The sequence below is a fragment of the Camellia sinensis genome, chromosome 2 (assembly GCF_055761805.1).
Source record: "Camellia sinensis isolate YWXY chromosome 2, ASM5576180v1, whole genome shotgun sequence".
NCBI lineage: Eukaryota > Viridiplantae > Streptophyta > Magnoliopsida > Ericales > Theaceae > Camellia > Camellia sinensis.
This window is the reverse complement of record NC_138962.1, coordinates 114641240-114669119: the sequence shown is the minus strand read 5'-3', so window position 1 is coordinate 114669119 and position 27880 is coordinate 114641240. Positions and strand designations below refer to the sequence as shown.

Below are 27880 nucleotides of genomic sequence, written 5' to 3'. Positions count from 1 at the left end.
GTTATTTCTATATATATAAGTATGCATCTCAGATTTCGTCAAAAAAAAAAAAAACTCATAAACCTTACCTATATTCAATGGATCTACGTGGACTTGATAATACTATGTACTCATAATTTTATTCAAAAATGTTAATGCCTGATTTAGATTTATTTTAGGCTATACTTTTGACCTTATAATTTGACTCAAAATTTATTTTGATATCTATTATATTAATTTGAATAATTTAATCTATGCTTTAAGTTCACTGTTAATTTAATAATTCTGTCCATTTTTTTATTTAATTTTTTCCACGTGTACAACCCAAGAGGCTGACAAGTGCTCGAAAATCATTATAATTATATTTTTTCACATATATACCTCAGGAGATTGACAAGTATTCCAAAATCATTAAATTTAACATTTAATTTGAACAGAATGACCAAATTGAAACCAAATTATTCAAATTTGAAATAATAAGGAGCAAAGTATAATTTATATCAAATTACAAAAGTTAAAATTGTAATTTACTATGTGTAAACTCCACAATACATTAATTGAATCTCAACTACTTTTTATTTTGAGTAAAATATTGAATAATATTTCTAGTCATAAACTTTACTGTAAAATTCATTTAGACCTTCTCATGAAATTCAAGCAGAAGTACAATAAATAAACAAATTAATTAAAAACAAATAATCTGTAACCGAAGTGCAACCCCCACTAGTACTAAGGCTTATGATATAATACACACTACAAATCATATGCAAATTATGATTTGTAGTGTTGATACCACAAAACGTCCATAACCAAATCACAAAGTGTTATAACTTAATGGATCATAGCCAAACACCTTTGAGACATAAACGAAGACTTTATTAGTCATAACCAAAATTACAAACACAATACATCATAATTGAGTGATAACTAATACCGCAATGTGTCATAACCAAACACCACTTAAGATATAACCAAAAATATCTTTGGTCATAACCAAAATAATAATGACAAGATGTCATAAAGTCAACTAATATCATAATGAGTTATAACTAGGTCTTAACCAAAAAGCACAAAGATCATAACTAGAGCATGTAGTTCACTTTTTTTAAGGTGTGTATTATAAAATTTCCTAATAAAAGATCGCATTAACAATTTAAGATTTCCAGTACAGTTTTACAGGGACAGGCTCCACAGCTTCAAATCACCAAGAATGCCTCTCCAAAAAAAGAAGAAAAGAAAAATGAAAAAAATGAACTCTTCCGTACGTTACAATAAACAAATACATGTAAAACATGGGCTCCCTTTCTCAACGCTTGCCTCACCTGCTGTTACCTTCGAATCAATTGGCTCAACAAACATGTAACCAAGGACAAGACCAACACTGAAACAGCGCACGTCTGCTAAAATCCTTCATCATTGTCCAGTTCTTAGTCTCAGGTCTCTCAGTTTCGCACTTCATCTACTTAGAAAATGTGGGTTAGATATAAAACAAAGGACAACAATACAGCAAAATAAATCAAATGGACTAATAAACTAAAGAATCTAACCTAGAAGCAAAGGTAGCTGTAATCCATGCACTGTAGGTCCCATGATCCTTGACCCTGTAACAGTACATACTTTACAATGAACGCATTTTTCAAAATACAAACTGGAATCCATTTTGCTGATAAACTAAAATGAAGCAAATTTATTGCCATCACTATATCTGGATGAAATCAGCAGCAGCAGCATAGCAGGGAGCAATGTATGTCCAGTCTCACTTTCGTTTTCATTGTTCTCATTTTCAATTTCAGTTTCTCCATTTTTAAAAGCAACAAAAATGAAAATTGTGTACATAGCATCATCTTTGGAACCCAAAAGCACTTCCACCTAGAAATAGCTCAAATGCCAAGTTTACATAAGTTTGTCCATATTCATTCAGCATCTTTCCTCATTAAGGTTTAATTTAGAGCAATGGGTTGAACAATCTTTGGTGAAATATCACTTAAAGAATGATAAGAATACTCACACAACATCAAGCGCCTTCTTCAAATCATAAAAACACTCCAACTCCACTACTTTTTTACTTCGCTCCTACTATTCATACTTGAGGGTTAAGAAAATATTATCAATAGCTCACAGTGCCCTTACCAAAGAATGAGAACCAGAATTCCCTTACCCACCCAAAAAAAAAAGAGCCAGGATTCTCGGCAAATTTACTTGCCACCAAACAACTGTCAAAACAGAATCATTGGGAAGATGAAAAGGCAGGAAACACCATTATTACTAAGGTAGTGTTTGGTTCACCAGAATGAGGAAGAATGAAATGATCATTCCTTCAAAATATGCATTCCTATGTTTGGTTAGCTTAAAAAAAAATAACGACAAATGCATTACAAATGAAATCATCTTTTATTATTTTAAGGGAATGGTCATTCTATAAGAAAACCTGAGGAATCAGTATTCCATTCTATTCGTTTTCATTCCAATGAACCAAATAAAGCAAAAGGACTCAAGTCCAAAATTGTGATGCTTTAGAGTGGTCTAGTAACAAGTAACCACCAATAAAGCATCAAAATAAGGTGGTGTTTGAAAATATATATATATATATATAATTATAATTTTCTGTTTATATTTACAAAATTTTTGAAAATTGTATACGAAACTCATTTGGTTTCTGTTTTCATTTACAAAAAGTTGTAAACAGTTTATAAAATTTAGTAAATTGTGCAAACACAAAAAAGTTGTGTTTTTTTTTTTTTTTTTCTCTCCTCTCCACCGTTTTTTTTCCAATACCCATTGCTTATCACTACCGGCTACAATTTTCGATGACCTCCTTCGCCAACCACCACCTTCCTCAGCCGGCAACCACCTATCACCACTACCAACACCAGCGGTAACCATCTTCGGCCACCACCTCTTGTTGAAAGCCACCTTAGGTAAGCAATCAGCCACCATCTCCCATTATCGACAATCACTTTCAACTTCCACTTCATGTGGCCAATGGCCACCTTTAGCCAACATCTCCAACCATTGACAAGCACTCCTTTTCACTAGTTTTCAAAAAATAAAATAAATACTTGTGTACTAAACATGTTTTTTGTTTTCTTTTGTACCTAAAATAAATATAACATGTTTAATATTTTCTGTAAACTAAACACGACAAACTGTAAACATTGCCAAACGACACCTAAGTATTGAATACTGAATTTTTTAATTTGAAAAATAGTTTGGTATGTATTAAAGTTTAAGTGCTAAATTTAATCAATCTGTTTAATACATACAAGAAAGTGGAGTTTGAGATTTATTAAATTTTATTTTTCTAATTCTATTTATGGTGTGGTGGTAGGTTGATAGAGTCGTGGTGGTGGTGGTGGTGGTGGTGGTGCTTGGATTGTGTTGGGTTGGTGGTGGTGGTGGTGGTGGCAACAATGGCAGCGGTGGTTGTGTGGTGATGGGATTATGGTGGCAGCTATGGCAATAGTAGTGGAAGGGTGGAGGTGATAGTGGTGGTAATAGAGTGGCGGTGGTGGCAATGGCAAAGTCAACAGTGGTGTTGTGGTGGCAATGGCAGTGGTTGTGTGGGGCAGTAAGGTGGAGGTGAAGATGATTGTGATTGTGGTTGTGGTTGGTGGTGGTGATAGTTGTGGCAGTGGCAGTGGTAGTGGATTGATGTTGGTAACAACAGTGGCGTGAGTGGTTGTGGTAGTAGGATAATGGTAGCGACAATGGTGATGGTGATGGCGGCAGCAGTGGTAGTGTAATGGTGTTGGTAATGGAGTGGCAATGGGGGCTGCGACAGTGGCAGTAGGCTGGGGATAAAGGTGTTGGTTATAATAGTGGCGGCAGTAGCAGTTCATGTTGCGGAGCAGTAGTGGTAGCAGTTGTGATGGTGGACATGGAGAGTTGGCGATAGTGCGGTGGTCATTGTAGAGTGATAGCAGCACACCTCACTGTCATAAATAATTACAAAAAACTACCATTCAACATTTTTATTTTGGTACATCGGAGGTTGTAGCCTACAGGAGGGAAAGGTCTTGCCTATAACAAAAATAGAACTCTTTACCTCCTAATTAACTGAGCTAAGCCGAAATCTGAAATTTGGCTGCCATCAAGACCGGGACTCATCTTAGACCTTATACTATTTAATCTTGAGTTTTTTTTTTTAGTTATGTTTGATCATCCATCTGAGTTTTATTCTACTAGTAAAATGTATTAATGTTTTATTACTTTTTTGTGTGAACAGTGTTTTGGTAATATAAATAATTGCTAAGACATTAGTAGTCATAGTCCACGCGCTATAAATTACTGGAGTTTTATTTGAAGTTCTAGTTGATCTAGAAACATTTTAGATACCAAATGATCTCATTAATTTAATAAGTGAGATTTGTTCACTCTTGTAAGGGTAAGCTCTTCTTTTCCTTTCTCCTCTTCTTCTTGTCCTTCTTCTTTGTGCAAATAACCAAGTACTAGTCAAGGGTTACTGTTCACAGCCCTCAAAAAGAGCCCTTCTCAACCGCTAAACCCTAACCAGTCAAGTTCAAATCATACTTAACCTTTTCCATCACCCCTTGGTCACTAAATCCATACTAAAACCCCATAAAATAGCTACAGCCCAGTTTCAGAAATCCTACAACTTGCAACTTTTGAAAATCAAGCCCAAACTAGCCTTTTACATCTAGAAACCCTAAAACCTTTCTCCTCCCTCGTAACACTTGTAAATATACATAGTATACCCCTAGAAGCTTTCCATAATCAAAACCCACCACAATAAATATTCCCTATTGTAGGCAGAGCATTAACACAAGCTTCTGAGTTTTCCTGCATAAATAATCCATGTCATTACTCTCTGAAAAATCTAACCCATGCCCACTCAAATATTTGTGATGCTTCTTGTCCCCAACAAAGAAAAAAAAAGATCAACAAGCATCAATTTGTGATGCTTCAGAGAAGTCCCCTCACACCTATAGACATGCTACATGCTATAGTCCATGTTCTCATTACTCACCCCACGAGCTGCTATCATGGGTGTTGCTAACCAGCATCAATTTGACAGCTGCTAGTCTGCACCATATAACAGTATGGACCTGTTTGGTGCAGCTTTTCTCAAGCTAGAAATTGATAATTTGAAATCAAAAGCTAAAATCGGCTTTTTTTCCTAGCTTCCAGATAATCAGTTTTTTCAAACTTGATTAAGCTATTTTTGTCTCATATGCAAAAGTTGCACCAAACACTTTTGACTCAAATTCTCAAAACAAAAATACCAAAAGAAGCACAATAAGCTGCCTCAAATAAGGCCTATAGAGAACAGAGTATATCTAGAAACATATGACAAAATTTAGCACAGTGAAAGAAAACAATGCAGAACCGATTCAGTTAATTAGAACATAGGATGTGTGTTACACGGTCTTGGGTAGAACTTAACCCCAAAAGCTAGCTATTGAGGTGAGGTGCCCTCACGCTTATATATGCTTAACATTACTTCAGTACTAAGGCGATGTGGGACTTCACTTCACACCCTCCCTTATGCCTAGCGTGCTCACTCGGCTGCACCTGCGGCATGCAAACCAAGGACATGCACCCTACCCATTCCCGAGTACTCTGGCTCTGATACCATGTTACACAGTATTGGGTAGAACTCAACCCCAAAAGCGAGCTACTGAGGTGAGCGTGCCCTCATGCTTATATGCTTAACATTACTTTAGTACTCAGGAGATGTGAGAATTCGCCTCACAATGTGCTTATTGTGAGGTAAACAACGTAAAGATCAAGTATAAGCCTTTAACCTAGTCAATAATGAGATAAAGACAAATAAAATACATAAGAAACATTCAAAGACATAAGAAAGAAAAAATAAATAACGACATCAAGGAGCAGCAACTAATTACAATGAATTATATTCTACTCACATGTCTAGATTGATTTCTTGAAACAGATTGATGTAAAACCGGAAGCCATCAGGGCTTACATCTCTGCATAGCAGACCTGCAAAAGTAAATGGTAGATATTATGTTCAGTATGCTAGCAATTTCCCCAAAAGAAGAGTGCCAAGAACTGACCTTTGCTTTCAGCTGTAAGAAGATGCTCCTTAGCCATAGCTGGAGCAATCCCCAATGTAATTGCAGCATCACTAGCACTGATGCCAGTTCGTAGAGCATCAGGCTTGAGTACAAGGACTTTGATTCTAGAGAAAACCTACAATTAACAGAGCAACTTGATTATTGTGGTGCAATCTTAAGCAGTTCCTGATTTCAAGTTGTGAACATGCACTGACAAACAAACGGCACCAGACATACTGATATAATATTAACACCTTAATTGCACGAAGCGGAAGTGGGATCGGGGGAAGGAACAGGAGCAAGATTGGGAGTGAGGGCACATAGATGATTCCATAGTTGAGAGTGCCTATGGGAGCGGTAAATATATTAATATATTGTAAGAAACAATTTTTTTTTCCCCCCTTAGTGGTAATATAAATGTTAAAAATGAATAAATATTTGAGATCGATGTCAACTACGTTTTGGTTTGCTTGCTCCGTGTTTTTGGTTCTTCAGAGCAAGGCTGTTCTGCTGTTTTTGACTTTTGTTGTAGGTCCAAAACTAGAAGTCAACTCAAAACCTGGATTTTGCTAAAACGACCTAGACCTACATACCTTTTCTTCTTTGTGCTTTCTTTCTAGTTCCTGTGTCCAAAGACTATTTTTGGTAATTACAAATAAATATTATATAAATACTAAGTACTAAAATAAATTTGAATATGATGGTTGCTATAGATTTTCTCCTATTGGATAGCTTTTCCTTTGATTCTTTGGGATTCATATGTTTACGAGGTTCCATCCCAGCTCATAGCGTAGTTCTTTCATGATGGGAATGCAGTTCTTACAAGATTTAACTCTGAATCACGGAATCGTGATTCTAGAGCAGATTCATCACCCCCAGTAGAAGGTTCCTACAACTAAGATTAGCACAATCAAAATATGTTCCAATTCTACTCGTCAACATCAAAACAAAGGTTGCCAAACTAATTGTCTTAAAAGGTAAGGCTTGCCATGTAGCTGACCTCAACCCAAGATTCACGCAAGTTAATTTCATCCCACTGGCCAAGATGTAGCCATAAAGGTGCCATTTGCCTCTGCTATGATTCCATTGAAAGGCTCTACAACATTTTTGTTTTTATTATTTGGTTATTCTTAGCATGTTCTTCAAACGAAATTCATTTCTTTTAATTTAGTTTCCTTTCTTTAATATTTTAACATACTTTCCTGTTATGTAGTGGAAGAACAAAAATCTTCATAAATTTATCCCATCCATTTTCTTATCCTAAGTTAATCCAGTACACCAAATTTCATAACTCTCCTGAAAAGCATATAATATTTGGTTGTTACATCGAAGCAATTCAACAACCTGCTAAGTAGAACATGGTTAAGAAAGTTTCTGATAAACTTTAATTGGTCATTCTTTCTTAAGCTATCTTCTACATTTAGCTTCTGTGGGTATATACATGCAAATTATCTTCCAGTTTAAAATGTTTGTATATAGTATAAATCATCTTCCAACTTACAAGTATACTGTGACTAGTATATACAATTTTTTTTGCTCTCTTCATCTTTCTTTTTCTCAGTTCTTCTTTCTCATATTCTCATTCAAATTTCATACGTTTTCTTTGTTCTTAAAACTTTTTATTTTTAATGAGAAAAAGAGAAAAACAAAACAAATCTGTTTGGAGATCCGGATGTGCAAAACAAATCACTGTGTGTTTCAATGAGTTTTGGTGCGCTTCACTGAAATTTTGGTTATCCAGTAATGGTTAGTATTGATTTCCTAAGAAATAGAAACATTTTAGCCATATCAATGGGAAAAAAAAAATTATGTTCCTTGATGCTGGGATGTGCATGCACTACCTACGATTTAACTTCTGCTATGGGCATCTTTGCAAGATGTGATGAGCTCTCTTTCACAGAGATGCATTTTCTTTTATGAGGAAGTGTTTAAATTCACCAAAGGTGTCATTTAATAGTGGTAAGAAGAAGAATAACAGAAACAATTAAAGAAAAACTAATGAGTGAGGAGAAGGAATAGAATAAAGGAATTGGTTACAGGCAGGTGGGTATATGGAGAGTGTTGCCACAGTTTGTTTGAAAGAAAAGGGGACAGAAAGGAAAAGAGAATCTCCAAACCTAACATTTTTTCTGTCCAAATGGAATGTGAAGGAGGAAAGCAAGAAACCTTTTCTTTTACAATTTTGCCATTCAAACAACCCGTTGTACGGGTATGGTATAAAATAGATTAACACCCTTTCATTTCTGCATGTCCTTATTCCTGCAGAACCAAAAAGACAGGGAAAGGAAGTTTCAACTTTTACATCTTTTATTCATCCTTCTTTTCACCCCTTTTTACCTCAATATGCCGTCATCCCCAACATCAGACCACAAACACTGCCAATACTGCAGCCATTGTCATTGCCTTTGTTGCCACTACCATTGATCTTCATCAGCAAAAACAATAAACCAAATGGTGCATGGCATAGTAATTGTAGAGAGAGAGAGAATAAGAGAGAAATAAATTTTCCAGAGAGAGGAGTACATATGGTTGAGAACTTGAGAACAGCGATTACCATAGGTGAGGAAGATGGTGGCTGGCCGGTGGTGGGTCAGATGCAAGTGATTGGCTTCAGTGGTGGTGCTAGAAGTGGTAGAGGCTCACGGTGGTGGTAGAGGGTGGCAGTAATTGGTGGTAGGTTGGAGAAGATGGAGGCCACTGAGGTGAGGGTTTTTGCACAGTGATGATTAAAGATGGAGAAAAAGAAGAAAAAGAACAAAGGAGAACAATGTTGACATGTGATGGTGAGAACAGGGCCTCTGTAATACAACTTATTTGCACACAAATATATGTGGGTAAATTACACTTCGCTCCCTTGAGGTTTGGAAAAAATATAGTCAACCCCAGAAGTTTGACATAATTACATTTGGCTCTCTTAAGATTTTAATTCACATAACACTTAACCCCTTTTTCATCAATAATTCAATAGTCATATGGGTGAAAAATGATGGTTTCATCTCTTACATTGAAAATGTATATTTTACCTCCTTTATCATTGTGTCTTCATACCATCTGCATTAGTTTTTGTCCCTTTAGCCTAACTAAAAGGGATGTTACTGTAATTATATTACAACTATGGAGCAAACTATAATTTCTTCAAACTTCAAGAGAAGTCAGTGTAATTTAACCAATATGTGTGTGTGTGTGTGTGTTGAAATACACAAATACTTCTATTAGAATTCAAAAAACCAATTACTATAAGATATAACTGAATTTGAAGCAATGAAGCAAAAGGTAGCATTGTTCCAAATTGAGTAACTTTAAGCACATGTATATACACACATATGGTGAAGAGGCTTGGGTATATAATATGTAAAGTAGGTTAAAAGCTGGCTTTTTTTGAAAAAAAATGTACAAAAAAATAGAGATTTGATATGACCCAAAAAAAGCCAATAAGCTGGCTTTAACCTAGTTCCCAAAAAGGTTAGTGGTGGAAGACATAGATGGTGACTCTAGATTTTTTTGGGGTGACGAGGTCTAGCTGATTATTGGCTCGAGTTGTTGGGTATGACCCACAACTTGGAGAAATGAGAAAAAAGAATGACGTTAATTTGGACATTTGACAAAACAATGTCACACTGCACTGCTTTTATAATTTACTCCAGACCACTTGCGGGTTTATGTGTATATTTCTGGATCATAGAGGTTATGTGTTTTGGGCCAAACCACAATGAGGTAAAGTGTAATTAACCCTCTATAAAAATAGGAGTACTTTTTAACTAATTATTTGTATGATCATACTTTCTACTTTTTCTCTTTACAAACTTACCACACATTTCAAGGACAAGCAAATAGTAAAATTAAACAATCAACCACAAATTTGGGTCATGATCCACCACTTCCACCAAAACAGAAAACAGGAGATATACCATGAACAAAAGAGAATAACCATCATTATCAGAAGAAAAGTTTGAACAGATTAGAGGAAAAAGAGATTACCTCCTCATCACTGTGGGACTTGTTCTGGATGACCATTACACCACTATCAAATTTCCGAAGCATTACTGGACTGTTCAATATAATCAAGTATAGTAACTAACTATAAACATCCAAGCTTTAGGTCTGAGTTTATGATTAACAAAAATGCATCAGACAAGAGTAATTGATACGAATTAGATTCAATATTTTGCATTGTAATTCCAATTTTACTTTACAGAACAATGCTATATGAATAAGTTGAAGATATATGCAAAACTTACACATCAAACTTCCCCCAAAGAGAACATGCTAGCAGCAAATCCTCGGGTGAGATCAATTCTATGTAAAAGGAAGATAAATTTGGTTAGCACCTTTAATAGATATATAACAAGAAATGAAAGGACTTTCAAAATAAATAAATAAATAAATAAATAACCATTGAGAAATAATAGAACTATAGCACAGACCTGTACCACGTGCACGATTGAAGAGACAATAGATATCTATTAAATTGATCATTCCTCCAGCTCTCTCTAGTGGGATTTTGACAAAATCTGCCAACTAAGGTTCAAGCAAAATAAGTTTCAAAATGCAAAAAAAATAAAAAAAGGAGTTCAAGGACAACCTATTTCCATGTGAAGTAATAAATTCATAATAACTTGAGCATTTGCCATTCAAACTTAAACTCTATACAACACAAATACATACTTATCTACTCATCAACTTCCCTTTCTCTCCTTAGAGCCATAAACATGATATAAGCCCTTAGGCAACTGATACAGAATACAGTGGGGGAAGAGAAGAGAAAAATGAGAGAGAAGAAAAACACAAGGGCCACAACCCAAATCACTCAAGGCCACAACCTTAAACTATCAATTGTACAAATCTAACTCTAAATAACACAAAGCAAAAACCTAATATTTATAGACTAAGACTCCTAATTAAGATAGGAAACTAAATCCTAATAAGAAAAGGAAAATTAGAATCTCTAATAAAAAAGGAAACCAACTATTAATAAAACTCCTAATTAAACTATAATTTAAAATAAATAAATAAAATTCTAAAGACCTAAAATTATAGATTTGTAAATAAAAAATAAAATCTCCACGCCAAAATTGGTGCATACATTCCACACTACTTTCCCTAACTGGAAAAGGAAAGTGGATCAAGTACTTTGAACATGCTAGCTGTTTTTTCAGTTCCAAATCTAACTAATCTTTGTTGTCAAGCTGTTGACAAGGTCCACGAATATGGATTAAACACGCGAAGAAAATCTTCAACAGTAATAAAATCAATCCTTACAAACTTAATTAAATAATCAATTAGTGCTCTGCGTGGGATTTTCTTCCCCTTCAGACTTCTTGGGATCCAACACATTTCAAATTTACACCCAAAATAATCACTTTCCTTATACTTTACAGGCGCTTGATAAAACACTATTGTTAGATCTTCACAATATTTATGTAGATTACATGGATCACCACTTAAAACATGGGCTAACAATTTGTCCAAAGTTGCTTACATCTTTACTCATTGTTTCTATCATTTGTTCTTGTGTCATCTGCAACTGCAATTGTTGCCGTGATTTTTTTAACACCGGTTGATATTGATATAAAGCATCAAACTTCGAATTTAATTTGGAATTGGTTACCATGGTTAAGGCGAAAAGGATTATTTTGGACTAAAATTAAGGAAGAAGACTGAGTGACAAAGGGGAAGAGGGAGAAATAGAGCACCAAAAACATAAAAAAGTAAGGGAAGAGAAGAGAAGAAAACACAAGGGCCACAAACTCTCAATTTTATTTTATTAATCAAGTTTTGAATAACACAAGGCAAATGAATCTAATATTTATAGGCTAAGAACCCTAATTAAAATAGGGAACTAAATCCTAATAGGAGGAAAAAAAAAAAAAAAAGAAGCTAGAATCCCAAATAAAATAGGAAACCAATATTTATAAAACTTCTAATTAAACTATAACAAAAAAAGAAAATAAATAAAATACTAAATACCTAAAATTATTAAATTGTAAACAAAATTTTCATGTCAAAATTGGTGTGCACACGTTCCACATCAGCAACCTACCATGAAAAACAAACTAATCCTTGTACAAATCAACCTAATTGTATAAGCACATTTGAGAACTGCACATAACACGTGAAAACAAAAAGATCATTGTCTTCGACTTAGACAAAAGCACTCCACTAGAATCAAGCAAATCACATCACAACTGCTTCTCTAAAGCTTAAGCTAATAGAGTGGCACAAATACATTTCAACAGACTTGGAAGAAAAAGACAAAGCTTCTACGAATATGTTATTAAACAAGCAAAACAACTTTTTCGCATTTTTTAGCTATGTATTAGCTTCATAAAACCTAAATTATAAGGGAAAACCTGCTCTAAGAATCATTTTAACCAATATAATATCTATGATGCTGCATCTCCTTCTTTGTTAGGTTCTCCAGGATACTATTGGATCATCTCTACATTTCGTACATCAGTGGCATTGATGTTTGGGTTACCCCTCCTTTGGCATTTTAGAATAACTATTTCCTTAGTTAGTGAAGGATTCTCATATAAACTACATTATATAGACTTCTCTAATTTTGTGAAGTACCTGTATCAAACACTCGACAAAAAGGTATGGGATATGTGTGCATTCTTAGTTGGACATGCACTCTTTTGAGTGTACCTAAGTAGTCAGGTTTTCTATATAACTATGCATAAGATTCCTATTCATAAAATACTCTATATTGGTTTGTAAACACCATTTTACCGAGAAACGGTAAAAGAAGTTTAAAAAGAAAACTACCCAAGTCCTAGTGTCGCTGAATCTGCAGATTATATGAATCCAATACCTAGACACATACCTGCACCTAACCCCATCCAAGTCCATGTAAGCATAGCGTAGGAATATTTTTGTATGTGACATTTGTGAACTTGCTCGAAATAAAATTACTTTTCTATTTCTTTTTCTGATGATCGTTGGTTTGTCACATATATATATTGATATTTTTTTGTTACTTGGGTTTATTTACTTCATGTTAAGAAATATGTTTTCCCTTGCTTTAAAATCTTTCATAAGATGGTGACAAATCAATTTGATGCAAAAATCAAAATCCTTCAGAGTGGCAATAGGACTGAATATATATTGACAGGGATTTTTTGAAGATATCTTGATGAGAATTATATTCTCAATCAAACCAATTGTGCAGGCACTCTCAAACTGAATGGAGTAGCTAAGCGCAAAATCTGTCATCTTCTTGAGGAGATTGATATTCTCTATCAAGCCAATTGTTTACCATGATTGTTCCTAAATCTGTTTGGGGTGATGTTCCTTGCAGTTGCCTATCTTATTAATCGCATGCCCTCTAGTGTTCTTTAGTTTAAAATTCATTTAGAACTTCTTCCTTTGCCAACTTCCATTTCTTTTCTTCCTCCCAAGATCTTTGGGTTCGTTTGTTTTGTCCATATTAAAAAACACACTCATGGAAAACTTTATCTTAAGGCTTTGAGATGTGTCTTTATTAGTTATTCTACTACTCAGATATAAATGTTATGATCCTCTATCTCGTAAGTATGAATGAATGCCACCTTTCGTGAATCTGAGTCCTTCAACTTCTTTCATCCCAAACATCACTTCACAAGGAGAGTATTGATGCCAATTTCCACATCAAAGAAAACCCTAGATGTCCCAAAAATTATCTTACAGGTCAGGAAGGTCACATGGCCGGGTGCCCATCCAATAATATATTGTTATTCCTCCACTATTTGCTTATTTTTAGGTCCATGTAATTGTTAGGCCCTCTATTATTAGTTGGACACACTGTCAATGTGGAATTCATGGAAGACGGAATAATTACACCTAGATGTCCAATCTTAAAATCCTAAACCAATAAATTTCCCCAGCAGATCTTCAACCGATAAATGGGTGCCACTTGAAGAGAGCAAGGAAATCTTGGAGAGTGGCTCCTTCATGCTTCAAGTAGTGTGTGAAGGGAGAGGAATAGGTGCACTTTTGAGGACGTACAAATGGGGTTACATAGGTTGAAAATGGTTTCATAAATCATAACTTTCACATTTGGCTTAAAAGGAAGTTGTTTGAATCTTTATTTTCTTTCATAGATTTTATAGGTGAACTTCATTTTGTTAAGGGTTTTGGGTATTGCTTTTGGAAAAATGCTTCATCCCCAAACAAGATAGCCCAAATCTTCCTTGAATGACGAGGCCGAGCGACGTGAAATTCTACCCACAAACTGATAGCTCTCTGCCCAAACTCTCTCTCTCTCTCTCCCCGCAAACACTCCTCTCTCTATCTCCTCTCGCCCTCATCTCTCTCTCCTCTAGCAACGACAACACCACCAACCACCATCTATGAAGCACGGATACTCCAAAAAAAGTGGTGAGTATCGGACACAAATTGGATACGGATAAGCATCTGATACGATAAGTATTGGATTTGGATACAGCAAATAAGTATCCAGTTTTATTTATTTATTTATTTATTTTTAAATTTCGGATACGGGAGGGATACACAAAGGATGGCTACTTGAGAGGAAAACAGCAGGATACGTGATGATACATGAGGGATATGCGAGTGATACACCAAATGAGTATCCAATTTTTTTTCTAATTTTTTATTTTTGTACTTTTTATATTTTAATACGCCAAATAAGTATACAATTTTTTTTCCCAATTTTTTTCTCATTTTGTATTTATATTTTTTCAATGGTCAATACTTTTTACTCTCGTTCTTCCCCCCCCCCCCCCCCCTTATCTATTAGGCTACTTTTTTTTTTTTTTTTTTTCCCGTACACTATTTTAATGTAAGTATTTCTTTACCAATTTTTTAATTTTAGGAACTTTAATGTTAGCATTTCTTTATTTAATAGGAATCCCTCTATTTATTAATTCGCTTTAGGTTTTATTTTCATGCATATTATATTATTAAAATTATAAAACATTTTTTTTTTTTACGAACGTATTTCCGCCGTACCCGTATACTACTTTTTCTTATTTTGGCTTTTCGCCGTATCCCATATCATATCCGTATCCGTGCTTCCTAGACCACTATGATGATAAGATCTGACCACCTCTCTCTCTCCTCTCATGACAACAACACCATTGACCACCATGATGACGAGTTTCGACCACCGACCATAATGACGAAGAGATCCGTAGAACAATGGCGGACCTCTTGTAGCAACAACAACAACGACTCAGAAGAGAGAGTCACTGTGAGAAAAGAGTCGCTAAAGAGAACAAGAGAGTCGTAGGGAAGGGAGAGTCGTCAGAGAGATCGCCCGAGAGAGAGAGAGACAGAGAGAGAGACAGACAGAGCGAGCTGGAGCGTTGTTCTTTACTTTTGCATGTGAAAAGTGATTGTGGGTCTTTCCTTCGCTTTGCTGTGTGTTTCACACACTTTTTTTGCAACTAAACTATAAACATTGCTTTTTGACATTATCAAAATACACATAAGTTAGGGTGGGTTTCAGGCTCTCCTATTTGGGGGATGTGCAGGACTTGTTTTGTATACACCTAGTGTATAAAGGTTGCAGGCTTTTTGGCGCCGTTAGTAGATTCACTTTTACCTATCCCCAAGCAACAATATCCAACAAGAACCCTCTAGCATATGCTTTTTTGTTTTATTTTACCTCAAAACCAATTTGCATGCCAAGTTGTCGTGTTGCCCATCAAATGAAAGTGGAGGCTAGTGAAGTCTCACATCAATTAGTATAAAGCAGCACCCATAATTTAGTTTAATGCAACAATTCTTAAGCAGCATCCAGAAACAAATAGTTGAGTTGATAGCTTAAAAATTTAAGACTTCCAAACACTTGAGGTGTTATTAATGATAGGCAAGGTTTCTACATGAACTTCACATGAAAATGCTGAAGTTGGTAGTAAGAACATAATTTAAAACATTAAAAATCTATCTCAATTCTTCAATTGCATTTGCTATGTCAACCTCCAGGTCAAGTCCTTTGCACAATTAAGTTGTTATTTCTGGAAAAAGCCTTTGTAAAATTCTGAAAAAGCCTTCGTAAATATGCAACTTTTGTCTAATGATACACGAATACTAAATTTGATAAGTTAAAATAATAGAACTTCCAAACACAAGAAATATCTGAATGAACTTTGCATTTGCCAAAAGTGTTGACATGAAAATATTGAAGTTGGCAGTGACAAACTTACTTCAAAACATTACAAATCCAAAACATTATGGCTTGTTTGGTGTTTTTCTTTGTTTTCATTCACTTTCCATGTTTTCGGAAACAAAAAAAAAATGGAAATTTTGAACACACCCATTGTTTTCGTATCAGTTTTGTTTTTGTGTAAAAATAGTTTTCAACAATTTGAAAACAACTTTTTGGTGTTTCCTTAAAAGTAGGTTGTTTTCAGAAAAGTTTCACAAAAATAGTCTTCAAAAAGCCAATTAAGATTTTTGTTTTCCAGAAAATAGAAAACAAAAACAGAACCAAACAATCTGCACAACACACAAAAATAAGAAAGAGTACCTGACGGGACAACTGTTGGTGATATAAAGCACCAGCTGACTCTTTTGTAACTGGAGATGCAATACCAACACTCAATAACCAATCTTGCATCTCTTCTTTGGAACCCATCTCCTCATCATTTGCTGAACTGGCTTGATTATTTGTGCCTGATAAAAGTTTTTGCCTCATTTTCTCTGCTAGCAATACCATCTCTTTGGCCTTACTCTGTAAAACCCATCAGCATTTATAACTTCCAAAGATAATCAATCAAGAAAATAACAGAAATCCATAACTGAAGCAACAACCCAATCTTTGCAATTTCATTCACTATGAAGCATAGAAAACCACAATAGTACGTCACATTCTGAATAATCCACTATGCTACAAAAGCTAATCATGCCTTCAATCTTCTCTCTCTGTCTCTATTTTCTTTTTATTATGTGGGGGGAGAGGAAGAGGAGAATAGGAGGGGGTTGCCTAGATTATAAATGTGGACAAGAAGGTTGCAAGCATTATTTGTATGTCCTATGACCATGAGATTGAACAAACCAGGGTCCAAAGACATTGTGATAAGTAATCAACTATAACTGCTTTAAAAATCCGTTCCACCTCAAGCACTATTCTAAGTTATTAAAGGGTTTCTTTGAAAATTTGATATAACTCAGAAAATTAATCTGGCCGGTGACTTAGGAACTAACACCTTCAAAATACCAAGAACATATTATAATTATCAATCAAAAAAATGAAGAAAGAAAACTGAATTAGAAACTTCAAAGTTTACTATTGCAAGTCCATTAAAAAATGAAACAGGAACAAGCCAACAGCTTAAACTTAATTTCCCTACCCCTTTAGCGTTGATCCTACTATTCAACCTAAACTAAACTGCCACCAAAGAAGAAGAAGAAGAAGAAAAGAAGAAGAAGAAAGCACTATCTCTTTTTATGAATAGATACACAACCAATTTACAAAAGCATGAAAAGCAGCCAGTGTTGGCCAACAAAGCACCAAAATTACCCCTACATTCCCTGAAACACTGGAAAAGAGCACCTTCATGTTCCCAAAAGAATTCTTAGGAAACATCTTTTCTCAACTCAACAAGTCTGTCCCAATTACTTAGGGTCAGCTAAAACAACATCTATTGCCCTCTTTTGACTGTATCCTAACAGGTGAACGTGACATTTCAGAACCAGCATATATGATGAAAAAATATTTATTTAGCAACAGCAGAGCATTTCAACACCAACAAATGCCACAAAATCTCATCCTTGTGAAATTAAGAAAAGTAGGAACAATGGGTTGGTATTCCAACCAAAAGATTAATATGTAGCGTGACTGGTAGGAAAATTGGATGCTATGTGCAATGTCCAAGAAGGTTCAGAAAGACTGCTTGGAAGTTGAACTCTCTATACAAACTCTAAGGTTCTCACACCCAAACTAAGATGCTGGTCATGAGGCACATCATCTTTGAAAATGATATCCCAATACAAGCATTATTTCTATTTTCCATATCTTTTGTTGCATGGAACACTTTAGTTTCATGAGAGAATCCAAATATTGCTTGTGGAGCCTAATGGTGACACAAAGTATCTTCAACATAGCTAAATAATTTGACTACCTATCAGTAAGTAACATAATATGCTGTAGCCTATATTTGAAACTTGTTCATGTTGAGAGAATCTGAGAAATTTGTCCATGAAAATACCACTTAGACAAACAACAATTTTTATTTTATTTTTTTTGAAGTGGGGGGGGGGGGGGGGGGGGGTGAATACTTAGACAGACAAAAAGATTGGTGAAGGAATGAGATCCTAGACAAATCATGATATGGTGAATACCTATTTTAACTTACATTGTGGAGGCTAGTGGTGCATATTTAAACTATGATACTGTATTTCATTGGACTGACAGACCAACTCAGGATGGATCAACTTTATAATAAGAGTTTTTTCCTTTCCATTCACTCAGATCTCTTCCGTTACATCAATTTTGTCCAGAAATCCACGAATTGGGCTTCACAAGGGGAACTGATACCCTTAGCCCCAATGAAGTCTCTTTGTGAGACAAGTGCAGTGTGTGTTACAATAGAGTATATCTTACACTACAGGGATGCGTATTCTACCTTCCACAAGCAAAGAACTTCAAGACTCCCTTGAAGTAAGCTCTTCCAAGACTAGAATTTAAGATATGAAGGCTACAATCTCCATCCATGGTTGAATTCATACTCAAGAAGTGTATAAGGATGTATAAGAATTTATTATAGCCCTAGGTGCCTTCCTCTCGTCAACAAACCCCAATCAGGAGTATTGTGGTATTTATAGTCAAGCCTCCTACGGCTATTTAATGGTCATATTTTTTAATTTTGCCCATACAAGGTTAGCCATACAATATCGTGATTGACCATCAACCACTATGATCTACCACATCCACTTAGATGGTTGACCATATTGTCGAAAGGCCTTTTTAGGCTTTCAGGACTTCCACCATAGCCAATCACATCCATTAGGATGATCGACCATATTGTGGGTCTTGATAGATTGTTCTCTGGACCATCCTTCGCAGCATGGGTGACCAAGCAAACTAATGACGGCCTTTTTGTAACCCTATCTGTCCAAATTTGGTCTCCAACTTGTTCAAATTCTTCTTCATATCAATTAAGCTTTTCCATAGCACTCCTTTGATGACCGTGGAGATCTCCCATAGCATGTCAAGCTTCCAAGATGACGCAGTCAATCAAATGTGCTCTTCTCAAGGTAGAGGTTTGGGTTTTATCTAGTGGTGTTCAAAAATCCGAATCACCAAGCGTACTCAATCTGAACCGACCAAATGATCTCACTACAAATGGTTTTGCAATTTTAAATTCATGGCATTTGTTCGAGTTTCAGTCAGACATTGGATTTGATAGAGGACAATCCGTTCAACCGAACCCATCCAAATTATTTATATACAACATGGAAAGCCACATAAATTAAACTTTTATCTTCCCAAGGTAGAGGCTTGTACACTTCCCGTCAATGTAATCATTTCATCTCTGCTTATCTTTCCAATACAAAACATTCTTCTCTTCCCAAGACAGATGTATTTGAACCATTTTCTTAATTTCTCAAATCTACCAAAACATTTGTGGCGAAGTACAGCGATCGATCAACATGACAATGACTGATGAAATCTCACACAAAAAGCTTTATTTTTCTCTCTCCTAAACCATTGTCCAACCCTATAACTCGTGTATGGCGGTAGTGTGCAGTGGCAATGGTGGTGATGCTATGTCATAGTGGCAAAGGTTTGTTGTGGCAATTGGGTATTTGCAATTTTCACTTTTTATCCTCCACTCTATATCTGAATTTGGTGTGTATGAGAGTTGTATTTGAATTGAATCACTATATATAGTAATTGTATATTTGATTTTGAAATTTGTTTACATGCTAAGAGAAGCTGAAAGAGAGAAGATTGGTGTGTGAATCACCCATTTGAACCGACCACCAAATCGAATGGTATGGCTCGGTCAATTTCGAACATTGTGGCAGTCGACAGCGGGAAATCAATATTCCAACCAGACATATTAGGTTCGGTTGACAGGCTAGGGGTGAACCTGGCCCGGACCAACCCATGAACACCCCTAGTTCTACCTAAGGTTGCTCATACAAGTCCTGAAACTGCCAATCTAATGCTAGTACTAACACTAGCAATAAGTGGTGAATTTGTACTCAACTCATGTACCTCACACAGCTACAATTTCGTGTGCTGCAAATAAAAGGGAGAAACAAAAGGAAAGAAAAGACTCCATGCTCATGTTTCATCAATTTATCTCATTTTGTACTCTTTTTTCAATTGTAGAGTGTTCCATTTAATGACACATAATAAGGACCTATTTTGTTAGTTAAGACAAAATTCAGGGAGGTTGGAACTATTTTTGTCTGCAGAGGTTGCTAAAATGATAACAAACAAAACGAAAGTAATCAAAAATTTTAGTTTGCACAGACAGATGAAACGCAACATAGTGAAGCCAAATATATGTACAAGGCTCAATTAAACATTGTATATGCTCAAGTCCCAAAACAATGTGATATCTTAGATACAAAACTTCAATTCATTCTCCTTATCTACATTTTTTTATAGCAACCAACCATAGTCATTTTTTTTTATAACATACCATGAGAGCATTCAAGTCCTGAAAAGCATCTTGCAAACTCTTATCAGTACTCTCCCACATTTCCTGTTCCTTCCTCAGTATCCCCGAAACCCCAACCACCGGCATTCTCAGTCCCCCTCCGGCACTCGACCCACCAACATCGCCCGGACCGAATTTCCCCGATTCGGACCCACTCGGACCAGAGATCTCCCATGCTCTGCCCCTCCAAGCCTCCCAAAACTTCGCCAAAAACGAATCCGGGTCGGACTTCCCCCTCAAGACGAGGGTGATCACAGTCAACCTCGAGCCTTTATCGTCAACTCTTCCTTGGGCGTTGGAAGAGACCTGGAATCGAACCCTGGGGCTGGCGAACATGGACTTGATCGATTTTTTGGTGGAGAAGATGTGGGAAATGGCGGAGAGAGGGATGGCGGAGGCAGAGGCGGAGGCGGAGGAGGAGCCGGTGGTGTCGGGGATCCAGAGGAGGCGGTGGGTGGTGAGGATGAGGAGGCCCGATTTGAAGAGAGGGAAGCTAGGGTTTTCTTCGCAGTCGAGGTCGACGGAGGAGAGGAGGGAGCACTCGACCTCGCCCGGGTGCAGAACTGGGCGGCCGCTGCTGGTGAGCTCGGCCGTCGGTAGCCATTGCCCGCCGGCCATTGAGTCAGGTCGGAGAAATTCAAAAAATGGAGAATTTTTTTAAACAACTGTCAATAATATAGATTCATTTTTGGGGGTGATGGTGATGTAAAGAAATTTCTGGGCAGGCCAGCCAGCGGCTGACAGAAGAAAACTGGGTTGTGAGAGATTAGGAGGGAAGTAAACTAACAGCAGTAGGCCTTGTTTGGGAAATGGATATTATAGTTGGTTGTTTTGGATAGTTGTGAATGATCTAAATAAATATATATTTTAATTTTTTATAAAATAATATGTAGAAAAGTAAAGAAATGATATGATTTAAAGAAGGTAAAAAAATATATATTTTTTTAGCGCACCTGTTAGTAAAAATTATGTTAGGAGTGGATGGATAGTCACCAAATAATAATTCAAACTACACAACTTAAACAGGAACAATTAAGTAATTGTGGTTTTGGTTCGAATGTCTCAAAAGAGCCCAGCAGTTTTGCCTAATCTTGAGGGTCCTTCGAGATAGAGGGAGATTAGGCGAATGGGCCGCTGTTCCGGAACCTATTATCAGAGGAGGATGAGAGTTCTTCGTTAGTATATAAATCGTGTATATTATTCATGTGTATCCCTAATCTAATGTTGTCGTATTCACTGTAAACAGAGAAACAACAATTTTGACATAGTTAGTGTTTTACAAAATTCTGACTTACAAATAAAATACTATTTTCTGCCTATTTTTTTACTTTTTCATTTAAAAAATAAAATGAATTAAAGGGGCTAATATATGGGGGCTCTCGTTTGTAATGATCCCTCGAAAATGTACGGCTGGTGTGAGTTCACTGTTTACCACTACAAAATCTGAACCACCTGTCCACAAGATTTGACAAAAATAAATGCAAACAATGCCCTTGTAGACCGCCCGAACTTCCTTCGCGCGCCCCCCTTTCGGAGAGAGCGCGAATTAGGTTCTAGCTACTACAGTTCAGACTCCTGTCACAATTCTGAATCTAATCTCACAAAGTGCAATGTGAGACTGATAAATCACCAAAGAGTCCAATCCGGCAAATCATTTTGGAAAACTGATTTTCAATCAAATAATGCCAAAATTGGACTGTTTTGCCAGATTACAGAGTCGCTACCTGAATATTTTGTTTTGGAAAATTCAAGAAACCTTGACTCGTGCCAAAGGCCACGTGTCTGTCATCACCAAAGTTGTCTCGGCTCGAGAACTTAGGTACGAGGGGAGAAGGTCATGAAATGAGTACCCCCGCTCGCCCTATCAAAGGATCGGCCTCTACCACAATGATATGTTGTTTCATATACATGCGCTCTTATTTCGGTTGTTTAATCTAGCATTACTATGTGATGTGCACAACATATAAGTATAGACTAAATCACTCAAATTGGAACAAAACATCTCATGTTTGTTTTTTTAAATGGTTTGAATTTGCCACTTGCAAGTGGGCTAAAATGCAGATTTGCTACCCTCAAGTGGGCTTAAAACATGATTATTTTGCCACTTCGCAAAGTGGGCTTAAAACGCACATTTGATGAAATATCCCAATTCAAGCAATAAAGCCTTCATCCACAGACATTCATGCACTTAAATCACTTAAGCAAATAGCCTCATGCAAGCATGCTATCATGGCAACACTCACACTCATGTAAAGATGCTAAAGCAAAAACACTTACAGTGTACTCCGAGTCAAAACAAGAACTAGTTAGAAATATGCATGATCCTAACTATACAAGATGCCTAATGCAACGCATGCAATAATACAACTAAATAGGCTTGACTATCCAAGATGGCATATGAATGCGACAATTTGATACATGTATTCAAAGAGGTATTGAAATACGATGCAGTTCGAATGATGCGCCAAGCCCGGTGCATGCAGTACAAATGAATGATGCAAATATGCAAGTATAAGGTATACTAATTGAAATATGCCCTAATCTAACCATCGAAAGCGGTTAAATAAAAGGGAGAAAGAAGTGAGGTTGGAAGACATACACACACACGCACACACACACGCACGTTTATTACAACATTGTGCCCTCACGAAGGAGGGTCCGAATAAATAAGCTAACTAGCTACGCTAATTAAGCTAATTATTACAAAACAACTAATTAACTATACTAAGCTAATTAATTATTACAAACCAAATTGAAATAAATTAACTAACTACTCTAAGCTAGCTAAAATATTATAAAACGAATTGATTGACTAGTTACACAAACTAATCATAAGCAGTGAAATGGCCTCGTAGGCGAGCGAGACATGCATGCTTGGTTGGCGTCTGCTCGGAAATCCATTGCTTTGCCATCAATTGCCTCTGTTTGCATTCGCCTTGACCTCCAAATATTGAACCAACATCCACACTATAACAACCCTCATTTTTGTCTTAGTCATGTTCATGAGCATTTACATGATCTTGCCTTATTAAGCTTGCATTTGTAGACTTTGACTTGTTTTGCCTAAGTAAAGGTCTCTGTCTTGTTTTGTGCTTATGTGTTTTGCTAAGTGTTGCTTGCATGCTTTATTCCTTGCTGTTTCAAGCCTAGGTAACACCTTTGAACCTCTTACACCTAGGCCGTTGAACGCCAACACCTAGGACCATCTTGGCACTACCTTGGCTAACCTCTACCATCACCTAGGCATATTGGCCGAGATGTGTATCATTTAGGCCGAGATGTTATCATCTAGGCGTCCTAGATCCTTGAACCTGGCAACCTTTTATTCCGGGACTGGTATGACCTAGGCCGAGGTGTGGCACATCTAGGCCAAGGTGTGGCACACCTAGGTCAAGTGTTATCCTCCCTAGCTGAGATCAGGAAGACCTTACTTGCCGAAGCCTATGTCTTGATCAGAGATCATTGCCTTGTCAGAGTGCCTATGCCACCTCACTTGTTATACACCCTTTGTCATGCTCTTGTCTTTCCATTCTGGCACATTTTTTAGGAGATCTAATCCGGTAGTGCCACGTGTCCTAGCAGAGGGTTAAGTCAGGTACTAGCTGAGAAACCTATATCATTTTGTCATATCTTTGCCCTAGAAGAGAGAGAAGCTCTAGGAAGAGGAAGAAAGGGTTCTTAGAGAGAAAACTAGATTTCCAAGCTTAATCCTTAGAGTTTGAACCGTTAGATTTGTATTTTGAGGTTAGATTCTTGATCTACTCTTGTTGTTCTTTATATTGATCCGATCACATTGCATGATCTACCATGATTCATGAGCCATGCATTGCTTTAAAGTTTTGTTTTAGAAAGAGAAAATGATGTTCTTGTGTTCTTGAAGAAAAACCATGTTTTGATCCAAAAGTTTGTATCAAGATTCATGTTTTTGTGTTTGTTTTCATGAAATCTTCAAGTATGGGTACCCAGGTCCATGTTTTTGAACTCATATCATAAAATCTCTGATTTTGGAATAAGAAGTTATGATTTTAGCATTCATGTTTTTCATGTTCTTCATGTTCTTCAAGGGGGAAACCTATAGATTTCTAGACTTTATTTGCCTAAGTGTGGTCACTGAGAACCACTATTGCCTAGATCTCACACCTAGGCCGATCACCACACACCTTGGCCGACCATGGTACCCCCTTGCTGGCACCTTGTAACATCTCGGCAGGCAGCTGCACACCTAGGCCTAGGAGACCACACCTCGGCCCAGAGGCGTAGAACCTCGGCCAAGAGGTATGGGACCTCAGCTAAGACCCCCTAAGTTCACCCAGCTAGGCCATTTTTTTGCCTAGATCATCTCTGTGCATCCATTCCAAGACCTGGTTGGTACCCAGCATGTTTTCCCTAGAAGAAAAAAAGAGTATTTTGACTCCTAGCACATGTTTTACTTGGTCTTGACTTGGTTTTGGAAAGAAATGCCGTGATCATTTTCATTCATATAAAGCTTGTTTTGAGAGTGCATTTCATACCCATCTTTGAGCATCTCTTCTTGTCTTCTTGAAGCGCATTCAATGGATTTTATTATGTACTTGTAGGCCTTGGACCCTTGCCTTAATCCACACACCCGAAGAGCTATGTGAGTGGTATTTTTAATAAAGCTTTGTTATAATGTTTTGATAAAAGCTTTGCTTTGCTTTGTTTTGAAAAAGTATTTGATCAAGCATGAATAATTATCCTCTAATTTTGTATCAAGTGTTATCTTTGTTTTGATGACATTCTTGGAAAGTCCTTAGTGCTAGGGGACTATAATGCAACTAGTACCCTTGTTTGAGATATCTCCCTTGCCACCGACGGTCTTGTACGGATGGATTTGTCTGATCGATTCCGGGTCGATTATTCCCTTGTTTTGTCAGAAATGTCATCCCTTGTATTATGTTGATGCTAGTGAGCATCCCTTGAAGCTTTGAAAGACTTTGATAGATGAACTTGGTTCATCCCTTGATTTTGTACAAGTTATGATATATATTGTTTTGATAAAAATCTTGGATATCATTCATTCAAACATTTATTAATTATATCATTCACTGAGTATCCAAGCTCACCCTCTCCTTTATATATATGTAGGTGATGAGCAGGAAGGCGATGTCGCCTAAGCTTTATTTGGAAGATGTTTTGATTCATGTTTTGCTAGCATCTTGAAGATTATGCTTCTTAGTTTGTAATTCATTCCTTTTGTATATGTCGGCTTGATAAGTCTTTTGATCAAGATGTAACATGTACTTTATTTTATTTGTATCCAAGTTGTAAACCATGTTAAAATGTATGTCATTTCATTTAATCTATGCACAGCTCTTATGAACTACTTAGATTTAAATTTATTGCTTCCACACTTGTAAGCCCCATATGTATACTCTGACTGTGTGTGACTCTGTAAGTTGGCCTTTGGTAATCTCGGATTACTGGCCATCATGGTACCATTGTACTAGGGGCAAAATGGGGTCATGACACACACTGTTTCTGCTCCAAAACAGGATCATTTCTGCACAAAACTGGGCTGGTGGCCGGTTGGACACAAAAAGTGGTTGCCAGTCACTTTAACTGGCCAGTCAGCTAGTTGAAGTGGCCGGTCAGCTACTTATTTTCCAGGCTCCTGTTTTTGCTACAACAGAGAACAACAGAGGCACAACAATGTATTTGCAAGGAAATGTGTGTACGGCCACACTCCTCATCATTTCTCAAGCTCAAAAGAGTGCGGCACTCGGCTTTCAAGCCACAAACCAAGCATCTTAATGCATAATGGCCCAAAAACCAAACTTGTACAAGCTTAGTGAATGCACAAACAATACACAAAGAGCCTTCACCCCATCATGCATGATCAAGGGTGTTGGTGGCCAAGAAATGTGACACGTTTCATCACTTCGAGTATGAAACGTCCCACATTTCTTGTGTTTGGATTGAAGTCCAATCCAAACACATGCAATGCAACACAAAAGCTTATCTTGCACGTGTTTTACTTGGTCCATTTCTTGTTTACACATTTTAGCTTACCAATTAGTCCTTTAACCGGTTAAGTCCAATGTGAAAAGTCCTTTAATGGGAAAGATGGCCTCAGCCACAAGCACCTTGAGCATGAAAGAAGCCTTATGCTTTTGGTTAGTAGAAGCCCTCAAGAGAAGGCTAAAACCATTAGGCATGAGAGCCTCAATTCCATGCTCAAGCTAACAAGGGACTTAAGACTACTTTCAAAGCAAATGAAAGAGTGAAGCGTGGAGGAAGATTGCAGAAATTCAGTGTTGATATGGCATGCTAAAGACCTTAAAGCACACAAGTAATACAAGCATAATATGTTGAGGGCCAAAAACATCAAAGCTAGTAAAGAGCCTTATACAAGAGGCATGCAATACATAGCCTAAATGACCAAACCAGCTCTAGACAGAGCTCAATCATGCCAAATCAGAGGCCTAAACATGCTGAAACTAAGGCACAAAAGAGTAGAAAATCATGCGTACATGTTGGCTCGCAAGCAAGGCATAAGACACAACTCTCAAAAGCAATTAAAGAGTGAAATATGTGAGAGTATGACAGAGGTATATGCTCTGAGATTACATGCTAAATGATGCCAAAACATGTAATCATCACATACACAACATGTTAAAGGCCTTAAAACTCAAAGCTAGTCAAGGCCATTTACACTACAACCATACAAAACAAAGCATATATGACCAAGACCATCGAAATCAGAGTTAAAGCATGCTAAAACATGAGAAAAAATGTGTTGGAGCCAAGCTAACACATGCTAGAATGATGGACTAACTCATTAGGCATATTAAGCTAGAAAGCAAAATTACACTACAAGTGCAAGATGCAAGCAACTAGTGACTAAACCAGCCAAAAACAAAGCTTAAACATGTTAAAATATAGCCAAAAACATGCTGAGATCAAGCCATGAAATGGTAAAAACACATGCTCAAAGGTTAGGCCATCAACACTTGGAAAGAAAACAGAAGGAGAGGAGACCACCCCCTCCTATTTGGAACCTCAAAACCAAGTTTTCACTACTGAAAATCCCCTAGATTTTAGTGGTTAAGAGGCCAAAAAGAGGTTGTTTCAAAGAGCTTTAAAAGGTAGCACAACTCTTAGCAAATAAGCCACCAAAGAGGGTAGACTACCCCTAACTCCAAAAGGACCTCAAACCACCATTTTAAACACTTAAAAATAAAGGTTTTTGTAGTTGACAACTAGGCCAAAAACAGCATGCAA

The 27880-nt window shown here is 36.7% G+C and overlaps 1 protein-coding gene across 2 annotated transcripts; it reads right to left on the bottom strand.

Moving 5' to 3' along the window:
* Positions 1–947: 947 nt before the first annotated feature.
* On the bottom strand, positions 948–21429 carry LOC114302289 (EAP30/Vps36 family protein). 2 transcript variants are annotated; one of them, XR_014361554.1, is made up of 10 exons: positions 20621–21429; positions 16492–16695; positions 10442–10535; positions 10256–10313; positions 9996–10065; positions 6018–6153; positions 5868–5943; positions 1527–1580; positions 1302–1438; positions 948–1195 (listed from the first exon to the last, which is right to left on the bottom strand). XR_014361554.1 is itself a non-coding variant. In XM_028247292.2 (9 exons), exons 1-9 carry the CDS (start codon positions 21254–21256, stop codon positions 1435–1437), a joined length of 1332 nt encoding a protein of 443 aa, XP_028103093.2. In that variant the 5' UTR covers positions 21257–21429; the 3' UTR covers positions 948–1434. The 2 variants fall into 2 exon arrangements, 1 of the variants encoding a protein (XP_028103093.2); XM_028247292.2 differs by having other exon boundaries at positions 948–1438.
* Between the last annotated feature and the right edge of the window lie 6451 nt (positions 21430–27880).